The sequence below is a fragment of the Galeopterus variegatus genome, unplaced genomic scaffold (genome assembly GCF_000696425.1).
Source record: "Galeopterus variegatus unplaced genomic scaffold, G_variegatus-3.0.2 Scaffold310, whole genome shotgun sequence".
Classification (NCBI taxonomy): Eukaryota; Metazoa; Chordata; class Mammalia; order Dermoptera; family Cynocephalidae; genus Galeopterus; species Galeopterus variegatus.
In genome coordinates, this window is record NW_007726421.1 from 97,846 (window position 1) to 119,466 (window position 21,621).

Genomic DNA, 21,621 nt, shown 5'->3' on the forward strand with positions numbered 1-21,621 from the left:
AAAGTTTGAAAACCAATGTTTCATAAAATCTAGGCCAGTAGATAGAAACTTCCTTTCTACCTGTAATTTTCATCTCCCCTTGCCTCTGTATCAGAATATCAAAGACTAGATATTTACAAAAGGTTCTTCAAACTATATATATACAGCATTTCCCAAATTTAGCCAGCAAACCTATTACTGGGTAACATTCATTTAACAGAGCCAGTGTTCCAGTGACATACCTGGGAAAACATCTATCTCCTTGTGACCTGCTCACATTTTAGTCCCTAAAAGTTGGCTTATGCTCCCACCCTTGTACTAAGGTCGATCTCTTTCGGGCTTGTAGATTTGCTGATGGGGAATATAATGTTTCTTTTCTGTTTGCTTTGTTTTGTTTGTTAGTAAAATAAGAGACCAACTGAAAAGGAAAGGTTTTTCAAGGTTTGAAGAAGGGGAAACTGAATCTACTAAGACTGCAGGTAGCACTGAGGACTGGTGGCAATGACTATTTAAAGTGAAACTCATAAGAATAGTGTTTGGTACCAAGTAGGTAGAATGTTGGCTTTAATTAGGCAGAAAATGATGGGAGTGATTATACTAACAGACCATGGAACCTAAGCTGGTTAGGGTGAGGGACTACAAAGAGGTTTATAATATGATGAGGGTGATGGACAACAAAGAGGTTTACAATAATGGAGATCAGTGAAGTGGAGGTCCTGATGGCTGTTTCAAAATTGTTGGAGTTAGGTATTAGATGGAATGAGCTGGGAGGAGAGGATCAGTGGTGGTCAGAAAACGGATGCTTGAAATTCACATCTGAGAGGTGACATAGTTATTGATATATAAAAGGTCTAACATGAGATGAAGGATCACTGGAGATAAAAGGTTAAGGAATTCAGGAAGCCACGTGGATTACCTATGTGGATACAGGGATTGCCAGAAATGATTAACACTAGTTGGAAAAAAAGCATTGTGTAAGGCGCTGAAATCTAAAATGAATGAGGGGACTACAACAAGAGACAGCAGATGATAAAATCTACTGACATGAGGAGCATGGGGGTGGAGGACTTGAAACAGCACTGAGGAGCAAGGGTCTGAGCTAAATCTGGCCTAGAGTCTGTGTAGATAAAGTGTGAACACAGGCATACCCACTTGCTCACCTACTGTCTATGACTGCTTTCAGCTACAGTATCAGCAATGAGTAGTTGGAACAAAGACCTTTTGGCCCACAAAGCCCACATGACCTTTAATAGAAAAAGTCTGCTGACGACATACCTGCAACCATGGACTTACTCTGACCATCCCAGCATCCAAGAATAATGACTTAAATAGGATAATAAATAAAAACTGTTTTAGAGGTAAGTATTACAATGTGCACAAACAATAACAGACAGATGGGCATAAAATGAAGGAAGCCTTTCCCTGAAGGAAGAACTTTCCAAGAGCGAGGACTATCCAAGAGCCAATTTATTATACATATGAATTCACTTGAAAATATAAGAGAAAAAGTACCAGAGTTAAGTTTTGGTGAAAGAGTAATAGGATTTAACCCATTTTCTAAATAACTGGTAAAAACAAAGAAACAAAAAACTTGGAAAGGGATTGGGAAAACTCATAAATGAAATGAAAGCAAGGCAGCAAATATTTAGAACACTAGAGAGAAATTAAACAGTAAGAAAATTTACTTGCAAATATCTGTGGGTTGTGAAGAAGACCAGTAGCTCTAATTCAGACATCTACCGTGAGGGCTTAGTAAAGAGCAACACATACAACTCACAGCATATTCCTATACCTTCATTTAATGTCTCTAACGTCAGATAGAATTGTGTTCAAAACAAATTGCAAAGAAGTAAAATCCAGCTACACTAGCTCAGATAAAACAGGTGTGCAGGAATCATACGCAGAACTTCACGAAAACAAAACAAAATCCAACTCACAGCATATTCCTATACCTTCATTTAATGTCTCTAACGTCAGATAGAATTGTGTTCCAAACAAATTGCAAAGAAGTAAAATCCAGCTACACTAGCTCAGATAAAACAGGTGTGCAGGAATCATACGCAGAACTTCACAAAAACAAAACAAAATCTTCATGGGAACCAGGAGTGCGAACACAAAGCCATCTAGGTCTCAGGCATTCTGATTGTATGTTTCCTAAACTCCCTCACCAACGCACAGTTTATCATTTTTGCCTCTCATACTATGTCTAGTCACTGCTCTTGCTTACCCCAGTAAGATGTTTTTGTTGTTTACTTGTTAAGCTGCACACAGCCGACTACATACTACTGCCTTTTCACTTCTGTCTGGCTACTGGATTCCGCCAGTTGTGGAGCTAGGCTAATGTCGGAATCCTGCCAACGTTGCCAATTGTCGAGCTAGGGCTGGGTCTGGAGCTCACAGACCCAAGCCCGTTCACAGACTGGGTAACAAACCCCTCACATGCAGGTCTATGAGCTACATAACCGGCAAACAGGTCCCTGGAAGCCGTAGGTTTTAGAGCATGGCCTCGCCCAGCAGCGCTTCCCGAGACAGTAATCTCCAGCCAAGATGGCAGCACCATGCAGGCGCACTAACTCCAACCACACACAGCCTATCCACAGCAAATGATCCGCAAGATTCTGAACATCTGAGGGGCCCTGACCATTTTCCTGTATTTTCCCAACAACTTCAAATGATTCATTGTTGAAATACAGCCTCTATGAACCTTAATTTAATTTCTTAAGAGAGAGGATATGATTAATCACTGGCCTCCAAGGTTAGGTGTCCATTCCAGGTCCAATCAGCTGTGTCTCTGTGTGTGTACTGTGGTTTTCGCAGAGTGGGAAGATTTTCCCTTCTTCCTTCAGCTAGGATTATGAGCCCGACAACCCCCACCCTACCCCCTCACTCTCAAACACACGTTATTTATGAATGCGCTTTGTAAATTATAATTAGCTTTATGATTATTAGTAGTAGTTTCAGGAAAGATTACCATTTGCCCTACTTTCTCAAACTGAAATGATATATGTAAATTATCCTATACGGTATGGTGCCTGCCACAAAACAATTGCTTTACCTTTTAGTTTTATTTGCTATGTGTTTTATGAATTTTTTTAAAAATCTAGTTGAATTTATGTTTTTACTTCGTGATTTCTTCCATTGCTTTTAATCTATAAAGTCTTGCTGCATTCAAGTGTTAAATATGTAGTTAGCTATATTTTCTACTAATTTTTTATGATAATTACTTCTTTCTGTTTATTTATTGTTCCTCCAAATGTATGTATCCTTAAACACTACAATTTAGTTTTGCCTGCTTTTTTAAATTTTATCTTACAGAACAGTTGCAAGTATAATAGAAAGAACTCCTGTATACTCTTTACCCAGAGTTTCCAAAGTTAACATTTGCTTTATCATTCTCTGAGATAAAATTTTTTCTGAACCATTTAAATTGGAGACATTACACCTTTTACCCCTAAATGTGTATTTACTAAAAATAAGGACATTTTTTATATAAAAATAGCACAACTATAAAAATCAAGATATTAACATTTCATACTATTATTATCTAGTCTACAGATTAACAAATTATCTTAATAATGCCCTTTATAGCAAAAGGAAAAGGTTTTCCTGGTCCAGAATCCATAATTTAGTCTCTTTTAATCTGGAATAATTCCTTAGTCTGTCTTTCATGACCATAATATCTTTGAAGAGTACAGGCCAACTATTTGTTGTATGTTCCTTAATTTGAGTTTCCTCATGATTAAATTTCACATGATATGTTTTGGAAAGAAATACTGTCGGCCTTCATATCCATGGGTTCTGCATTCATGGATTCAACCTACTGCAAATTGAAAATATTTGGGGGGAAAAAAAGGATCGTCGAGTCTGTTACTGAACATGTAAAGACTTTTTTCCATTGTCATTATTCTTTAAACAATATAACAACTATTTATATAACATTTACATTGTATTAGGTATTATAAGTAATCTAGAGATGCTTTAAAGTACAGGGTAGAATGTGCATAGGTTATATGCAAATACTACACCACTCTATATAATAGACTTGAGCATTCCCAGATTTTGATATCCGTAAGGAGTCTGGAACCAATCCCCTGTGGATACTGAGAAATACTGTACTGCATTAAGTGATGTATCCTTTGCAGAGCATCATTATCAGGAGGGACACGATGCTGATTTATACCAGCACTGGTGATGTTAACTTTGACTACTTAGTTAAAATGTACCTGCTAGATTTCTCCACTGCAGGGAGATAATTTGAGACTACTTCCTACATTAGGGATGCAACTGTATGGTACAGGGATTGAACCTGGACCTTGGTGTTATCAGCACTATGCTCTAACCAACTGAGCTAACTGGCCAGCTTTATTTCTTACATTTTTATGGCTTCCTTTATGACTTCAAACTTTTAATTCTAAAGTTTTCTGGAATTTATTTTGATATACCATATCAGATAGCATTCTAATTGGTTCTTCATTAAATAACCACTTCCCCATTTACTTCCATACTGAACTGCTGACATTCATTTACTTTATAAGTTCATATACATTTAACATATATATAAAGGTTACAATACATCTCAGGATCTAGTCTACTACGAATTTGTGCCTATTCTTGCTCTTGTTTCAGACTGCTATAATTACTACAAGTTTATATAGTGAATTAATGTATATAAATACAGACATAGATATATCTAGTATTTAATAGAATGAATCCTATTTACTCTTTGTCTTACAAATTCTTCCCAGCTAGTTTTACTCGTTTCTTCTTTTGGATGAACTTTAGAATCATTTTCTAAAAAGAAAAAAAAAAAAAAAAAACCCACCAGTGTTTTCATTCCATTGTTCTAAACTTAATTTGTGAAGCCTCTTAAAGCAAAGCATCTCATTCCAAAAGATAGTAGGAATCTGATAAGCTTGCCAAGAAGCAACACACACACACACACACACACACACACACACACACAGCTTCACATATTTCAGAAATATACCTAGAACAAACAAGGAGCTGAGCATGGGAGTAACAGAATGGACCAGCTTGTCTGGTCATATGTCCTTTAGAACTGAATATTAAGAACATAGCTTTATTTACTTGTCTTGATATGAAATAAGAAATGTTTGTGGATTATCTATGGTTAGGGATATCATCAACCCCAGTGTACCACCTCTAACATAAACACTACTCATCCATTATTTAGTTCAATCTAGGACTCAATGATAGTGATCCATTCTTACTGACACTCTACTGTCTGGTTGTCCTGGTGACTGATGGCATGCATTTGTGAGGCAGCTGACTGAGGTTAGGAATGTAGCCAATGACCAAGGAACAGAGAGAGATTAACTAGCCCAAATGCAAAACAAGTCTCTGAAGTAAACCATAATCTATACCATGTTCCATGTAAATCAAACAGGAGGTGGGGAAGAAAACATTGTTTTCTTTGAACATTTGTGAATGTATGGGTGGCTCACAAGTTGATAAAAGAGAAAAAGAGGAACACTTTTCTGAGTAAAAATGATATTTGCAGAAGAGGCGAGTTTTAAGTAGATTTCAAAAACAGATAATCCCATTGGCCAAAGAGAGGACAATTTGAGCATGAAAAAGAACAATGTGACTGACTGAAATACATTAAATAACTTCATAGTGATATTTAAGGAAAAAACCCTAATTGGTGACCACTGAAGATGTTACAGAACTAACTCCTCATTTTGAAAACAGTCAAATAGTAAAATCCACAAACGGCTTTTGTTTATGAGTACTACATCTACTGATATTTTTTAAAAAGAATAGTAGTTTTAAGGTGTTTAAAAAAGAATAACAGTGTATTCCCAAAATATGTACAGTTAAGTAAAAAATAAGTCCACTCTTGTTATTTTAAAGCAAGTCAAATAAAATAAAAGTCTTTGGGATAAATTGTTTTTTTAAAAAAAAGAACAATAAAAGTATTGCTTATTAATGTGTATAACTTTAATGAAAAAAACAATCAGTGAAAAGAGTGGCACTGTTTTACATTTTTGCAAATTTTTCAATGCCTCATTAAATAGAAGACAGTTGATTTCTCATCTGCTTCTGCATTTTTATGTCATGTAGCTTCTGGAAAATTCTACCGTATGCCCATGAAAACAGGAGAAAAAAAAAAAAACCCCAGCAAATTGAGTCTCAGTATTATTATTAAAAAATTTTTGACATTACAGAACCCTGAAAAGGTCTCAAGGACCCACAGGTCCCAAACTGCACTTGGAAAACCACTAAATTAGAATATCACCATTTTACAATCCCTAATTAACGAATGTAGGCACTGAACAGTAGCAGTTGCTAACATGGTGGGGGGGGTATCTCTTGATAAAAGAACCCACCACACAACCTATACACAGTGCATCCTTCCCCCACTTCCCAAATTAAGCTTGAATCTTAAGAAGATAATGTATCCAAATACCAGTTTATAGGCAACAGAGTACAGAGGAACACTGACACTACATGAACAGAATCAGCAAAACCCAGGTGGCAGGAAACTACTGAACAAATAACTGGATTGGTGGAGGAAAGCAGAAAGAGGTAGAGAAAGAGAATAAGAATGAATGACTGGAAGGGAAACTTATAGAATTAAAAAAACGACTTAAAAGGCAAACAGAGTAGGTATCACTTCCAGTAATGGCAAAACTCTCCAGCAGATTACATATAAACTCTGCACAAAATATAAAAAAGACACTAGAGAGAAACCATAAACACTGGGAGAAAAGCCAACACTTGTAGGAAGAAAACAGCACTAGGTATTTGCTGTTTTTTCAAGAATCATCACTTGAAAGCAATTCTCTCCCCACCCCACCCCCAGCTCATCACTCCCACCATGCAACACTGCTAAAACTCAAATAGCAATCCACAAACCTTAATACTTAAAAGCACAAGACGACAGTTTGCCACAACCACAGCAACTGGAAAAGTAGTTAAATCCCTCTGAGATAGTCACAGTAGGCATGACAAAACTTGCATATCAACTTTGCCCAAATCTCTCGCTCACCTCTGACCTATAAGTGTTTGGGACTGAGCCAAACAGTTCAGTTAAACACTGAGTAGAAATTTCAGCTGGCATCCATCATGAGAGAAGCAGAGTTTGATAAAGTAAAAAACTAACAAAACAAACAAAATCAATACTTTTTGGAGGAACAAAAGAGAACCCACAGGCTCTATGACCTACCATTTCCAGTGTTCAGGATATAACCCCAAATCACCGCCTATTACAAAGAAATAGGAAAAGTGTGACCCATAATCAAAAGAAAAGGCAATCAGAGACAACAGATTCTGAAATGATAAAGATTTTGGAATTAGCAGACAATAATTTAAAGCACCTAGTATACCTATAGTCAAGAACATAAAAGAAACATGCTTACAATGAATAAAACTGTACAAAATTGCAGCAGAGAAAATTTCTAGAAAAAAAAAACAAATGTAAACTCTAGAACTGGAAAAGATAGTATCTGAAATAAAAACATTAGACCTTGGAGATAACAAAAGAGTAATTTAGGAACAAACAGAAATTATCCAATTTGAAGAAGAGAAAGACTGAGGGAAAAACATTAACAGAGCCTCAACCCCTATCACACTATACACTAAGATTAACTTGCGATGGATCACAGATTTAAACATAAAAGCTAAAATTTTATAAAGCTTCTAAAATAGGATTATCCTCATGATTTGGGAATAGGCAGAGATTTCCTAAGACAGAGAAGGTATTAACTATAAAACTAAAATTTGATAATTATATTTCATCAAAATGACAAACTTCTGCTTGTCAAAAGACACCAAGAAAATAAATGAGAAAGCCACAGACTGCAAGAAAATATTCACTATGGATCTATCTGACAAGGAAGAATGAATAAATCCTGAAACATTCATACAATAGTACTCAGTAATAAAAAGGAAAAAGCTACATACATCCACATGTATCTCAAAAGAAGTTTGACACAAAAACGTACATTATTATTTTATTTATACAAATGTTAATGAAAAACAAAACAGTGCCTCCGGAGAGGAGAGGGACTGAATAAGGAGGAGTATCAAAGAACTTTCTTGAGTGACAGTTATGTGCTGAATCTTTATAGGGCTTCAGGTTACCAAACTGTTAGCAATTATCAAAACTCACCCAAAGGTACACTTAAGATTCTTGCACTTCACTGTATGTAAATTAAACCTCAAAAACATTAAACAAATATGAACTCTAATTAATGATAGATATACAGAAGTTTTTAGAAGTGGTGTGAACTAATGTTTGAAATGTACTAATGAAAGGATAGATAACAGTTATTTGCTAAACCAGACACAGCACAAAATTTACTGTACCTGTATAATTTTTTGACCTGTTTTGGAATTTTTCATAATAAAATGTTGGGCAGCGGGAGAAGACAGGCCAATCTGGCCACTGGGCTATGGTTCTGAGCAGCCTCTAACCAGGACAACAATCTTGCCATGGCCATCCATGAGAGCAGGTTCTGGGAGACAATGCAGCAGGTAGCCCATCTTGGCTCCCTGCAGGCATAGCAGCTGCTGCACCATAGCACTCACACTACCAGGAGACCCTGCTCACCTGCAGTAAGACCTATGGCACCATGCTGCTGTTAGATGGCATAAAGAGGCACAAGTTCTCATACCAGAAAAAGACTGCTCACAGACACCCCATCCTTGTGAAGATCCTGAGCATCTGAGCATCACAGGCCAGTATGGAATTGTCCTTAGGGAAGTGGTGGAGTCCATGGACCAGGAGGAGACTAATAAAAGATATCTCCCAAATCTCCAAAAAGTTCCCGCAGGCATGGCCTTTGTCTACACTCACCCAAAGCTGATCTTGTCGTGCAGAATAGCTTCTATTTCATGAAACACAACCAAGAAAATTTCAATGTCATCACCAATTCCTTAAAAATCTATGGGCCCTGAGCCTGTTTCAAGTTTCTTCTTATGAGATCATAAAGCACCCCACAACCAGATGGCATCCTCTGCTGCCAAGGTGAATGCCAGTTGCTGTCCTGACAGTCAAACAGCCTCCTTGCTTGGCAGTAAGAGTCCAGCATCAGTTTTCAGGAGCCTGAGTAGCAGGTGATGCCAGAGCAACTGAAAAGACACAGGTGAAGGACTATAACTCAGACATATACCTGATGGCACTTGGGCTGCCTCAGTTTGCCTACAAGGCAGTGGAAGTCACCCAAGCTACTCCATTTCCCAGGAACTTAATCTGGCAGGGTCCCCAGGTTCCAGAGAATCCAGCCCCCGACTAGCCACCTGGTCTAAGGCTTCCACTGTCTTGACACAAACCTTTGCCTGGCTCTATCCCACAGACCACTAATACAGGACCCAAGAAGTTGCCTGGTCCTAGCCTTTGCAGGTCGAACTGTGATCCATCTAGTCTCCAACCCTTTATAGGCAATATAGAGTTTTAAGCCCATATTGAGCATGTAACTTAACTCTACCACTCTATAATGACACAATGTGTTGTTACTAAAATAACTGCCAATTTTCATTATTCTTATTATTTAAGCTCCGCATAAAATCAGTTAAAATGTTCCAAGAGTTTAAATACATAACCCGAATATTAATACAAATGACACTGTTGTATTCTATAAAAACTGAAAAATCCTCCTAGTGAAACCACCTGAACAAGGAATGAAAACAAATATTGTTAATCCTTTTCTTATAACTTCTACTATCTTAGATTCGATAAATATCTCAGTATCTTTATTATTTGACAAATATGCTGGGAACTTTCCCAAGTTGGCTGAGTTCAAAGCATCTCAGTCTTTCTATACATAGGTATTATTATTACTATTTTGTTTTAGAAATTGACACTCAGAGGCACCTTGTCCAAGCCTCACAACCCTCTGAGTCCAGATACAATCCTTCCACATGAAACCACTGGATTTCAGGAAATATTTAACTAGCCCTCTCCAAATTTTATCAAAGTCTCAAGAGAGTTGCAGTTTGGGTTAGGTTATTTCATTTTTAACCAAACCTAAATGAAATGAATATAGTGCTTTGAAACTACATAATTCCAGGCACTGATTCAGAATAAATCAAAATGCTTGTTGTCTTGCTTCTGATAATGTCCTATAGGCTATCTGGTATCAGCCTTGTGAGAGTCTGTTATTCTGTACTAAGAATGACCATCCCTTACTATAGTTTATAGGAAAAGATGATTTAGGAAATAACTACTAGTGTCCTATTTAATCTTACACAGATTGAACATAACATATAAACTGATACCTGGATATTCCAGCACAACTGCCACAGCATGTGAATTGGGAATTTTTAACTTTTTTTACAAACAAAAACATTTGTATTTGTGGCAGTGTTTGTTTCTAATTATAAAATAGCTCCAATCTTTCACAAAGGTGCAACGTAACTGCACCAAATGCCTGAATAGCTGTCTCATTTAAAAAAACTTATTTAAACCATACATATAACTCCATTAAAAACACTGTGTCTTGGTAGTTCCAGTCAAGATGGTGGAACAGACAGTCCCCAGCGTCACTCTCTCCCACACATCAACCAATTTACAACTATAAAAATATAACAGCAACCAAGCTGGAGCTTGTCTTGGTAGTTCCAGTCAAGATGGTGGAACAGACAGTCCCCAGCGTCACTCTCTCCCACAAATCAACCAATTTACAACTATAAAAATATAACAGCAACCAAGCTGGAGCCGCTGGAGCTCAGAGGAAGAAGAGGAGAGACCTACGGAGTTCGTGAAGGGAGAGAAGCCATGATAAGAGAAAGAAAAAACTGCTCTCAGCATTTCAGGCCGCGGTCACTTTAAGGCTGGAACTGCTGAGTGCATGGAGCAGGAGCCAGGAGAAGCTGCAGCTGTGCCCTTCAGATGGAGTTGCTTCAAGCAGGCAGAGGAGAAAAGGGCCTTGGTGGCCCCCAGGACAGCAAGGCCACTAATAGGGTTCCCGTGGACCCACGCAGGAGCGGGAAGCCAGAACAGCTGCAAGACGGGAGCCATTCAGAGCCCAATGAGTCATCGCAAGGAACAGGCACAGGGCCCGTCCCATCTGAAGTGTTCAGAGCACGGGAGGTGGGGTAGATGGGCCCACTGGTAGAACACTGGGACACAGCAAAGACAGCCAATCCACCCCCCAATCAGTGCAGGACCACTCAGAGGAGACTGGTCAGGAATGCAGAATTGCATGGGGTGCAGTTAGATGAAAAGATTCAGGCCCAGATCAGAGTTTCTACACAACCCAGGTGCACCAGGTCTCTGGAGAGCCAGAAGTATCTATAAGGCCAACCATTAAACCCTGAGCTGCACAAAAAGTCTTCCCCAGGGAAACAGCAGCAAAGCAACAATTTAGCTCAACAACACAGCTCAAGTACTGGTTCTCACAGGAAGGTCCCCCTTTTTAGAAGTAAGCAAAGGACAAAATATTAGTTCTGGCCAAGGCACACCACCAGCACCTCAAGCCGTGGGGCCTGGGGCATGGAGCCAGGGACCGGCACCCCCCAACAACCAGGAACACCACCAGTGCCAAGGAGCATGCTAAAAACATCACCTCCATGTGGGTGGCCCAACAGAGTCACCACAGTAACCACGGTTGCCTCGAAAGTGACTATATGTCACAACCACCACACAGATGGTCCACCAGCCACTGGAGTGCATTGACACAAGGAGAGTCACCAGCAGAGACCAAAGAAAAGAATAGGATGTCTCTCTCCTCAAAGCACATTCCAGAGTGACAGAAGCAGCATCTACTCTATGATAATGTTGGGGGACCTGAACACACCTTTCAGCATTGGACAGATCATATAGGCAACAAATCAACGGAGTAACCATTACTCTTTCAGAGGGAGAGAAGAAATCTAGGGTTATCAGTGGTGGGAGGGGGGAGGGAGAGGGGGATAGGTAGAGAGCTACCATCACCAACCAATAAAGATGTACTTTACTGATGACTCAAATACTATTAGCTCAGCCACCAGTTTGGTGATTTTCCAAAACACTGAACAATTCTTGATAAGTTCTGAATGAAAAGTGAAACCTTCCTGATGGAGTTTGGATGTGTTGTTCCCTCCAAAATCCCCAATGTGGCAGTGTTGGAAACTGATTGAGTCATGGGGGCGGATCCCTCATGAATGGATAAATGCTCTCCCTGGGGGAGGGGGGATTAATAAGTGAGTTCTCGCTCTATTAGTTCCCGCGAGAGCTCATTGTTTAGAAAGATCCTGGTACCTTCTCTCTCTCTCTTGCTTCCTCTCTCGCCATGTGATCTGCTTGTACCCACCAGCTGCCTGCCACTTTTCCACCATGAGGAGAAGCAGCCTGAGGCCCATGCCAGATGCAGTTGTCCCAGAATCTTAAGCCAAATAAACCTCTTTCCTTTATAAATTACCCAGTCTCAGGTATTTTTGTCATAGCAACACAAAATGGACTAAAACGCTTCCCTAGATATACACATGTGGTAAGCCATAGCATTGATAGTCTCAATTAATTGCTTCCCCTATATCCAGGCCCTTTGCCCTGTAACCTGGTTGTCTCCTCCCACTCTAATTTTGGGTTTGGAGCATGGCTTTTTTGGCAATAGGATGTTCCCAACTGTATTGAAAGTATGTAAGAAAGAATTAAATTTTATTTGTACATGACTGTACACAATGTTTCCCATATATAAATGTCTGGAGGAATATTCAAAGCATGTGGCATGCAGGTTAATTCTGTTTAACACAAGTCATCCATCATCCTTGGTGCTTGCCTGCTTAAGCCAGCAAACACCTTCCAATAGAGACAACAACCAAACATGCCTTCCAACAAACTAAAACTCCCCTGTGGGGGATAGAAGATCCAACACTGCTGCCAAAGCCAATATACTTTCTGATCTTTTAGTTTTAGAAGCACTCATCTTCAGGCAGGAACCCATTCATGCACAAGATGCACTGATAGGGCTTTTTTAATCCAAACTTTATGTGACTGAGTATGATCTTTTCCAAACTATTGAAAGATGACAGTAGAAATATGGCAACATATTTTGAAACGTAAACTTAAGTTCTGCATACTATTCTCTATGCATGTTATACTTGAGATTTAAATGTTTAAAAAACATAAACAATAATAAAGCACTTGTACTTGAAGCCCAAAAAGTTTTGGTTACGAAGTTGGTACACCTTCATAATATTAATTCTTACCTTCTACACATCTCTTAAGTTTTTAAGAACACAGATACTGTCAATACTGTAAAGGACCAAATATATCCAGTCCAATATTTTGGTCCTAAGATGTACTCAGGCACACTATGAAAAAGGATGTTTGTCTTCCTTAACAAGCATTTACAACACTGGTATATTTTCCAGCAACCTACTGCAAATTTCCCTTTTTGTGTGTGTGCCATGTTTGCTGTCTTCAATGTCTTTCCCTGCCAGCTTAAGTCCTAGTCACTCTGAGAAACCAGCAAATGTTTCACCTCTTCTATGAGGTCTTCCCAATCCTCTCCTTTCCACCAAGAGATTGAGTCCCTCTTCTGTATAACTTAAGAAACTTCTTATTCTTATTATTATTTATCTAATACCATGTTGCAATTATTTGTTACACACCTGTCTCTCCAACTATGAATCCTTTGTCAGCTAAGCCTGTGCTACACATCTGCAATATCATCCATAGTACCTAGCAGTGACTGTCACTGTAAGTGCTTGAAGTGGTCTATTGACTTACATGCCTCTCTGTAGGATTTAAGATTCATAAATCCATGCGTCATTTCTAACTATTTACATATTGCTTCTACTTTATGATACAGTGAGTTCCCTAAAACCAAGTATTTCTTTTTATATATTCTAAATTTACCTTGATGTTTACAGCCTTAAAAAAGTTCCTTCAGAAATCCTGCCATATGTGACAACAAGGGTGAACCTTAAGCACATTATGCAAAGTGACTTATGCCAGTTACAGAAGGACAAATATTGTATGATTCCACTTATATGAAGTATCTAAAATAGTCAAACCCATAGAAGCAGAGAAGAGAATGGTGGGTGCCAGGAGCTAAGAAAGAAATGGGGAGTTGCTACTCAAAAGGTATAAAGTTCCAGTTTTGCAAGATGAATAAGTTCTAGAAATCAGCTGTACAACACTGTGCCTATAGTTAAAAAGACTGTACATATTGTACACTTAAAATTTTATTAAGAAGGTAGATCTTCTAAGTGTTGTTCTCACAACAATCAAAACTATATACTCCTCCAATCATAGTATTTTTGGACCAGTAACCACCTAACCTTATCTACTGACATGTTAATATGTTTTTACTTCTCCAATAGACTGTACCTTTCCAGTTTTGTTACTCTGGCTTTACTTACTGTCATTATATTTTTAATCTAAGAACAGTCATATTCTATTCTATTCTATTCTATTCTATTTTATTATTTTATCATTTCATTTTATTTTTTATTTTTTATATTTATTTTTATTTATTTATTTATTTTTATTTCATATTCTATTCTATTCTATTCTATTCTATTTTATTATTTTATCATTTCATTTTATTTTTTTTTTTATATTTATTTTTATTTATTTATTTATTTATTTATTTTTATTTGTGTGTGTGTGTGTGTGACCAGTAAGGGGATCGCAACCCTTGGCTTGGTGTCGCCCACACCACGCTCAGCCAGTGAGCGCACCGGCCATCGTTATATGGGATCCGAACCCGCGATGGGAGCGCCGCTGCGCTCCCAAGTGCTGCACTCTCCCGAGTGCACCACAGGGCCGGCCCTTTATTTTATTTTATTTATTTATTTTTTCTTAAAAGATGACTGGTAAGGGGATCTCAACCCTTGGCTTGGTGGATCTCAACCCTTGGCTTGGTGTTGTCAGCACCACGCTCAACCAGTGAGCCAACCAACCATCCCTATATAGGATTCGAACCTGGGGCCTTGGTGTTCTCAGCACCACACTCTCCCAAGTGAGCCACGGGCCGGCCCTTCTTCTTTATTTTATTTTTGACTCCATTCTGATTTCTCAAATTCTGCATACTAAGTCAACATTCTAAGAAAGTAACTTCAAGTTTATACTGCAAGGCTAATACCAAACTTTATACAAATATTTCAAGTTGTACTTTAATCAGTAATATATTTTATGCTTGTTGTCATTAAAAACCTTATACTCTTTCATCCAGCTTTCCTGTGATGTCCCACATCAGCCTGGAATTGGATTACTCAAAATAATTAGTCATTGGCAAAATTTGGAGACTTTAAAGTGTGCCCACTTCTCTAAATCATGTAATTAAAAATATTTCATCGTGGTGAATTTACATTTTATCACTATTTTAGAACCAAAAATTCACATGCATCATAAGTAGGCAAACAATTTTTAAGATATTACAACCAAAGTATTATGAAGAAAGAGAGGTAGAGTGCAAAATGCCTGCATGTATTTTCTAACGGAGAAAGAGAAGACTGAAATGAATAAAATCTTAACATTTCACTTCTTTTATGTCTATTAAGGATATCAGAGATATGTGACCAGAATAATACAAGTTAAGTAATATTTCCTTTCTAGAAAATATCACTTTCCTGTGAAATAATAATGGCTATTATTATTAATCAATTGGGTTGACTAGCTCATGCTTCCCCCAAGATTACAGATGCCCACTTCCTTTGTTAATCTTACCAGTTTTTAAAATATCTGATAACTACTTTTACTAATAGAAGAACACAGAACCAAAAACAAACAAGCAAACAACAGAATTACTGGAAGCCCACTAAAGGCAAGAAGGAAAAAGCTCCCCTTTCAAATCTTTACCTGATTTCTCATGCACTAGGCCACCCCTGAGAACTATAACCTACTCCCTAATGAACACCTACTAAACATTAAACATCACATATACATCCACAGTTAAAAATTTAGTAAAAAGAAAGAAGGCCTCAAGTGAAAACTGATCATACAACAGCCCAGCAAGTTTAATACAGTATCACAAAGCTAATTCTCTTTCTCTTTTTTCTTACTTTTTGACTTTTAAAGCAAACACCAACAGTAACTTCAATACTAGAAGTCCTCCAAAAATGCCTATTACATTCAACACTGATGAATTTTAAATACATGTTTCACCTCGGGTTTAAGGTAAGTATTTCTGTAGTAGATATTAATTTCAAGTACATTATTAAATGAGTACACTCTAAAATATCTAAATATGGAATTCAAAAATAACTTTTTTTACACAGGAAAATTCACCATTTTAAACAACTTATTAAATCTTATTAAAATGACTGCCAAGAAAAAATTGAAAATTTTAAAAACACTTACCTCATTTCCATGTTTTTGCAGGAATTCAATTTCCTGTTGTGTGAATGTTGTCATGGAGATAGATTTCACCCTGTGTGGTGGATTTAACCCTCGCCTAAAAGATAAAATATTTTACAAAATTTACTATTATACTGTATTTTTAAAATGACACATTTAATAATTCAAAACATTTTAGCACATTTAAACTTGGAACAGCATTTTCATTCTGTATACTTCAAGTACTTAAAAATTATTTTAAACTATTAACCTTCACAATAGAAGTGTTTTTTTGATGGAAGAAAGACTATATGTAAGAAGAGCTCTATGGTAAGGAATTTTTTAAGTAATTATTTAAATATTTTCATATTTCCTAAGAAAGAGAAAATGATATGTTAAGACTAGAGCTATGCAAGTATTATCAATAGCTAATATCTTTAAATAAGCTTGAGGCTAATTTAGAAAACTACTTGGATATGAAAACTAACATAAGGAAAGTTGAGGTAATTACCCAGTACAAGTAAAGTCCCATCTCTCCATCAGTTCAAGTAAGAACTTATAATGAAGAATACTTTCAATCATCCCAGAGGCAGTAAGTGTTCACGAAGAAACCATAGGGACATGGTGAAGAGATTCAAGAACTAGCTGGATACATGGTTAAATGACTTTTAAGGTCCTTTACAACCCTGAAGACTTTTCTGTAAGAATGGCCTTAAGAGGACCTTTCCTCGATGATGTTTTATCATACACATGAAAAACGGTACAAATGCACTCAGAGAGAGTAAGAACTATTGACATTTCATCTAACTATCACAAAGTGGCTATTCACCCGCAAGAATAAGGGTAAATAACCGATGCGAAGTTCCAAAAAATTACTTTGGGGTTACGTCCTCTCATAAAGGCCTCATTTGGAATCTAAGTTCTAGAGCAGATTAGTAATATTTTTATGGAATTTGTCAGACTCAACTTACAATCATTCATACTAATTAGAGATTTAACAATGACATAAAATAATAAATGAACCAAAAGTCTTTCAAAAATATTCTGGAAACATTTTTGAATAACTAAATATGGTGTGGTGTGTAACATTCTAGAAATGCACTGTAGTTTAAGTCAAAACACTAATGAGAATTCAAAATTAATAGACGCTCTTCAACTTTCATATCCTGCTTCTTCTTTCTCCCCCTTCCACTTGCCAGAGATGAATGGAATACCTCTCAGATCATGATCTGAATTCAGACAAGTTACACTTTATCTGTTTAACATTTTGAGGTGGAGAAAGGTTAACTTGGGTTTTGCTGATGTTTTGCTTTGGTTTGTATAAATTTTAAATTAATAAATTGTTTTCCTTCTTGCTCTTGATAAGTCATAAAATAAAGATTGAACAGGAGGAGAAACTAAATAAGAGCAATTTTGTTCTAGTAAAACTTTCAAACTTAACTGTGAAGTAACAACTTCAGTATTAATAACTTTCAAGTGTGTTTACAACTTGCAGTCACAAATTAAGGCTCTAAAGATTACTTAAAAATTTTCCAAAAATAAAAATTTAGGAAAGTCGTAATTACTCATTTAAGACAACACTTTTTTTTCCAATTCATCCATATTATGAGAACAAGACAGAATTCACCATTTTCAGGGAAGTTTATTAATTTATTTTATATATATATATATTCATATCCACACCCTACCTTATCCCAAAACAATTTATGAAGGATTAACATATATATATATATATATTCATATCCACACCCTACCTTATCCCAAAACAATTTATGAAGGATTAACTTATTATTGTTCTCTCAAATGCCTCTACTCCTTCCCTCTCACTATGCAACTTTGTCTCTTCTTATTTTCTAATATCTCCTCCTTGTTCCAGACAAGCTTCTACCTTTCCATCTCCCTGACAGTATCATTTTAAGAAATGAAAAAGGCAAAAGAGTAACTTCCTAATGAGAACATATCAAACACTATTATAAGGGTGAATGTTTTGGAAATTTTGGAGCAAAAAATTATACCCCTGTATTTCTCAAACTGTTCAATGAGGAAACAGCCCTTCCCAAAGCTAACTTTGACTCTTTAAGTTACACTAAACAGATGTAATCTCAGGGACGTTGTATAGTGCATAGCATATTTACTGATGTATCTACAAGTCCTACCATATCATAGGGTCCATTTATGCACAAAGAAGGTATTCATATTACCTAAATAAATGAACAAAATTTTGAACTTATGAAACAAATAAACCAGAATGTACTCATAACATATGAAAGAACATCTTTTTCCACTTAAGAACACTCATTTCAGCATTTCCTTAAATGAGTTCTCTCAGTGCACTTAAAATAGGATTCAATTTACAAAAATGGCTGACACAAATTTGCAAAGCCGTATTTATTACTTCAATTGAGTAACCCCAGGGAAATTTCACACGTTAATGTTGCTTTCTCTAATTGCTTTTTTATATTCCATTTATTCAGGCAGATTAACTATATTCTCAATGAAAGGATATACAATGACTTTTTTTAGCATCCAAAAGCTTTGTACGTAGATATTACATGCTTATAAAAGAGTTAAGTAAAAAACTGAAGACTGATTCTATCAATCTCTTAAGCAGCATTCAGACTGATCAGTTTGCAGTGAAAATGAAAAGAATAGTCTCACATACTAATGGCAGGACAAATTCACCAATTTCTATCAAGAACCTCATTCATGCCACCTGACCCAGCAATAACACTTTTGGGAATCTACTCTTAAAAAAGAGGGCCGGCCCGGTGATGCACTGCTACAGTGCGCCGCTTGCGAGCGCAGTGGCGCTCCCGCTGAGGGTTTGGATCCCACATACAGACCGGTTCCCGCTCACTGGCTGAGCGAGGTGCGGGTGCAGCACCGAGGGTTGCGATCCCATTGCCGGTCCCGGTCCGGTACGGGTGCGACACTGAGGGTTGCGATCCGTTGCCGGACACGAAAAAAGACAAAAAAAAAAAAAGAATCTGAGGGGCCGGCCCGGTGGCACACTGCTACAGTGCGCCGCTTGGGAGCGTGGCGACGCTCCCGCCGAGGGTTCAGATCCCACATACAGACCGGCCGCTCACTGGCTGAGTGAGGTGCGGGCGCAACACCGAGGGTTGCGATCCCGTTGCCGGTCCCGGTCCGGTACGGGCGCGACACTGAGGGTTGCGATCTGTTGCCAGTCACGAAAAAAGACAAAAAGGAAAAAAAAAAAAAAAAGAATCTGAAATGTAGCCAACAAATTATGTAGAAGATGTTCATCAAATGTTATGTGTAATAGAAAAATATCAGAAACACTTCAAACCAGACATTCCAAAATGTTAACATTCTTTGCATATAGGTGATGGGACTGAATTATTTTCTTTTCAATTTATAGTCTTCTATTCTCTCCAAGTTTTCCACAATGAATATATATTATTCTGTAATAGAAATAATGGCAAATCCAAATGACTAGTAATATTAGCCAAAAAATTTGGGCCTTTAGTCCTGGCTTTATGGATGTGAACATCTGTGCTGAAGAATTATAGAAAGAAAATAAGGGAAGGAGAGTACAGTCTTCCTTTCTAAGGCCTTCTCTGGATTTTTCTAAAACATGGAAAACCTTTCCTCCCAAATTCTATGATATGCCCACCAACATCAACACCTTATCTTCATTTCTCTAAATGAGGGTTTCTTAACCTTGGCTCTACTGATATTTTGGGCCAGATAATTCTTTACCGTAGGGGGCTATCCTATGCACTGTAGGATATTGAGCAACATCCCTAGCCTCTTCCTACTAAATGTCAGAAGCACCCTTTCACCACGTAGTGAAAATCAAAAATGTTTCCAGACATTGCCAAACCTCTCCTGGGGAGCAAAAACCCTCCAATTGAGAACCACTGGTCTAAATACAACAAATATGTTAATTACCAAGCAAAAGAAATCAATGTTAATTCCTCTGGATCTTTACTGAGATATAAATTCTACCAAGGCTCAATCTCTCTAAAACATTCTGTATCTTCACCTCATACACAACAAACAGGTAAATTTTTTCATAACTTTAATCCCAGAATAACTAACAGAAAATATAAATATTTTTTTCTCCAAAATGATAAATAACAAAATAAATACTATACAAGTTTAAAATTTGTATAATAAACATGTATACACAAGCGTACTTCAAAAAGTTCGTGGAAAGATTCACATTATCTTTTAATTCTATCTTTCCACAAACTTTTTAAAGTACCCTCACATATAAAAATTTAAAATAGAAAAGAGACTAAGGAAAGCCTCCATAACAAATAACCAGGAATGAACTATAGGATGTAAAGCACTCATACAAATTAGTGGGCAAAATATAAGTTAATAAGGCAGAAGGAATTAATATTTACAAAGTACCTAGACTGGTATTTTGCATATTTAATCTCATTAGTTTCTACTTCCAACAGTATGGAAGACTAGTAATCCTGAAAAGACTCTCTGCTAAAATATGATAGATATTTCAAAAACTACAGAAAAAATTAACATATTGCTAGACTTTCTAGAAAGTGAGGGAAATCTCTAAGGACTGCCCCTCCCCAAAGGAAAAAAGGAACAAAAATTTTTAAAAACTGAGCTGAACCAGAAGCGAGGCCCACATTATACACAAGATGCAGTAGGTAAAAGCCAACAATAGGTAAGAGCAAGGTGAAAGATCTCAACCTTAGATATCCCTGTTAAATCTAAGACCTGGATGGGAAATAAAGTAGCTTCAGGTTGCTAGGATCCATGGATCCCAGCAGAAGCATATGCAAATCTTCTCTAGACAAATGCGTTTTCAATTTAGGCTGTCAGGATTTGCAAATATCAAGTTGAACAAAATATGAGGCTGAAGTAAAAATCATCACACAACAACAAAACAAACCACTGAAATTGAGTCAGTAGAAACAACTGATTTATACCACTTCTCCCCAAGACTTTAGATATTGCAATTATCCATTACAAAATATAAAACAAATATAATATATAGGAAACATTAATAAATGAAAGATGAAATATAAGTGAACAAGAAATATGTAATCATCAGAATAATGAAGCAAATTTTAAAATGAGAATTTTCAGAAGTGAAAAATTACAATGTGGAAATTAAAAATTCAAGAAATCAGTTAAAGAGCAGATTAGACACACTTGAGGAAAGAATTAATAAATTGGAAGGCAGAAAGAAGAAATAACTCGGAAAGAAGCATAGACATGTAAGGACACAGAAAAGACAAGGATTACAAAAAAGAAGGATAAAATTAGAAGGATAACATATATCAATTCTCTTTCAGGAGAAAGAACTGAAAAAATGAAGGAGAGGTAACATTTGAAGACATAATGGCTGAGACTTTTAAGATCCAATAAAAGGTATGCATCTACAAATATGAAAAGAACAGCTTACCAAAATCAGG

The 21,621-nt window shown here is 37.0% G+C and overlaps 1 protein-coding gene across 1 annotated transcript in view; it reads right to left on the bottom strand.

The window, feature by feature from the left end:
* The window catches only part of AGFG1 (ArfGAP with FG repeats 1), a 68,811-nt gene that overhangs the window by 36,666 nt on the left and 10,524 nt on the right, over positions 1 to 21,621 (bottom strand). The window contains exon 2 of the mRNA XM_008567317.1: positions 16,232 to 16,325. Coding sequence (XP_008565539.1) covers positions 16,232 to 16,285 — 54 coding nt within the window. The 5' untranslated portion in view covers positions 16,286 to 16,325. The remainder of the gene's footprint in view (positions 1 to 16,231; positions 16,326 to 21,621) is intronic.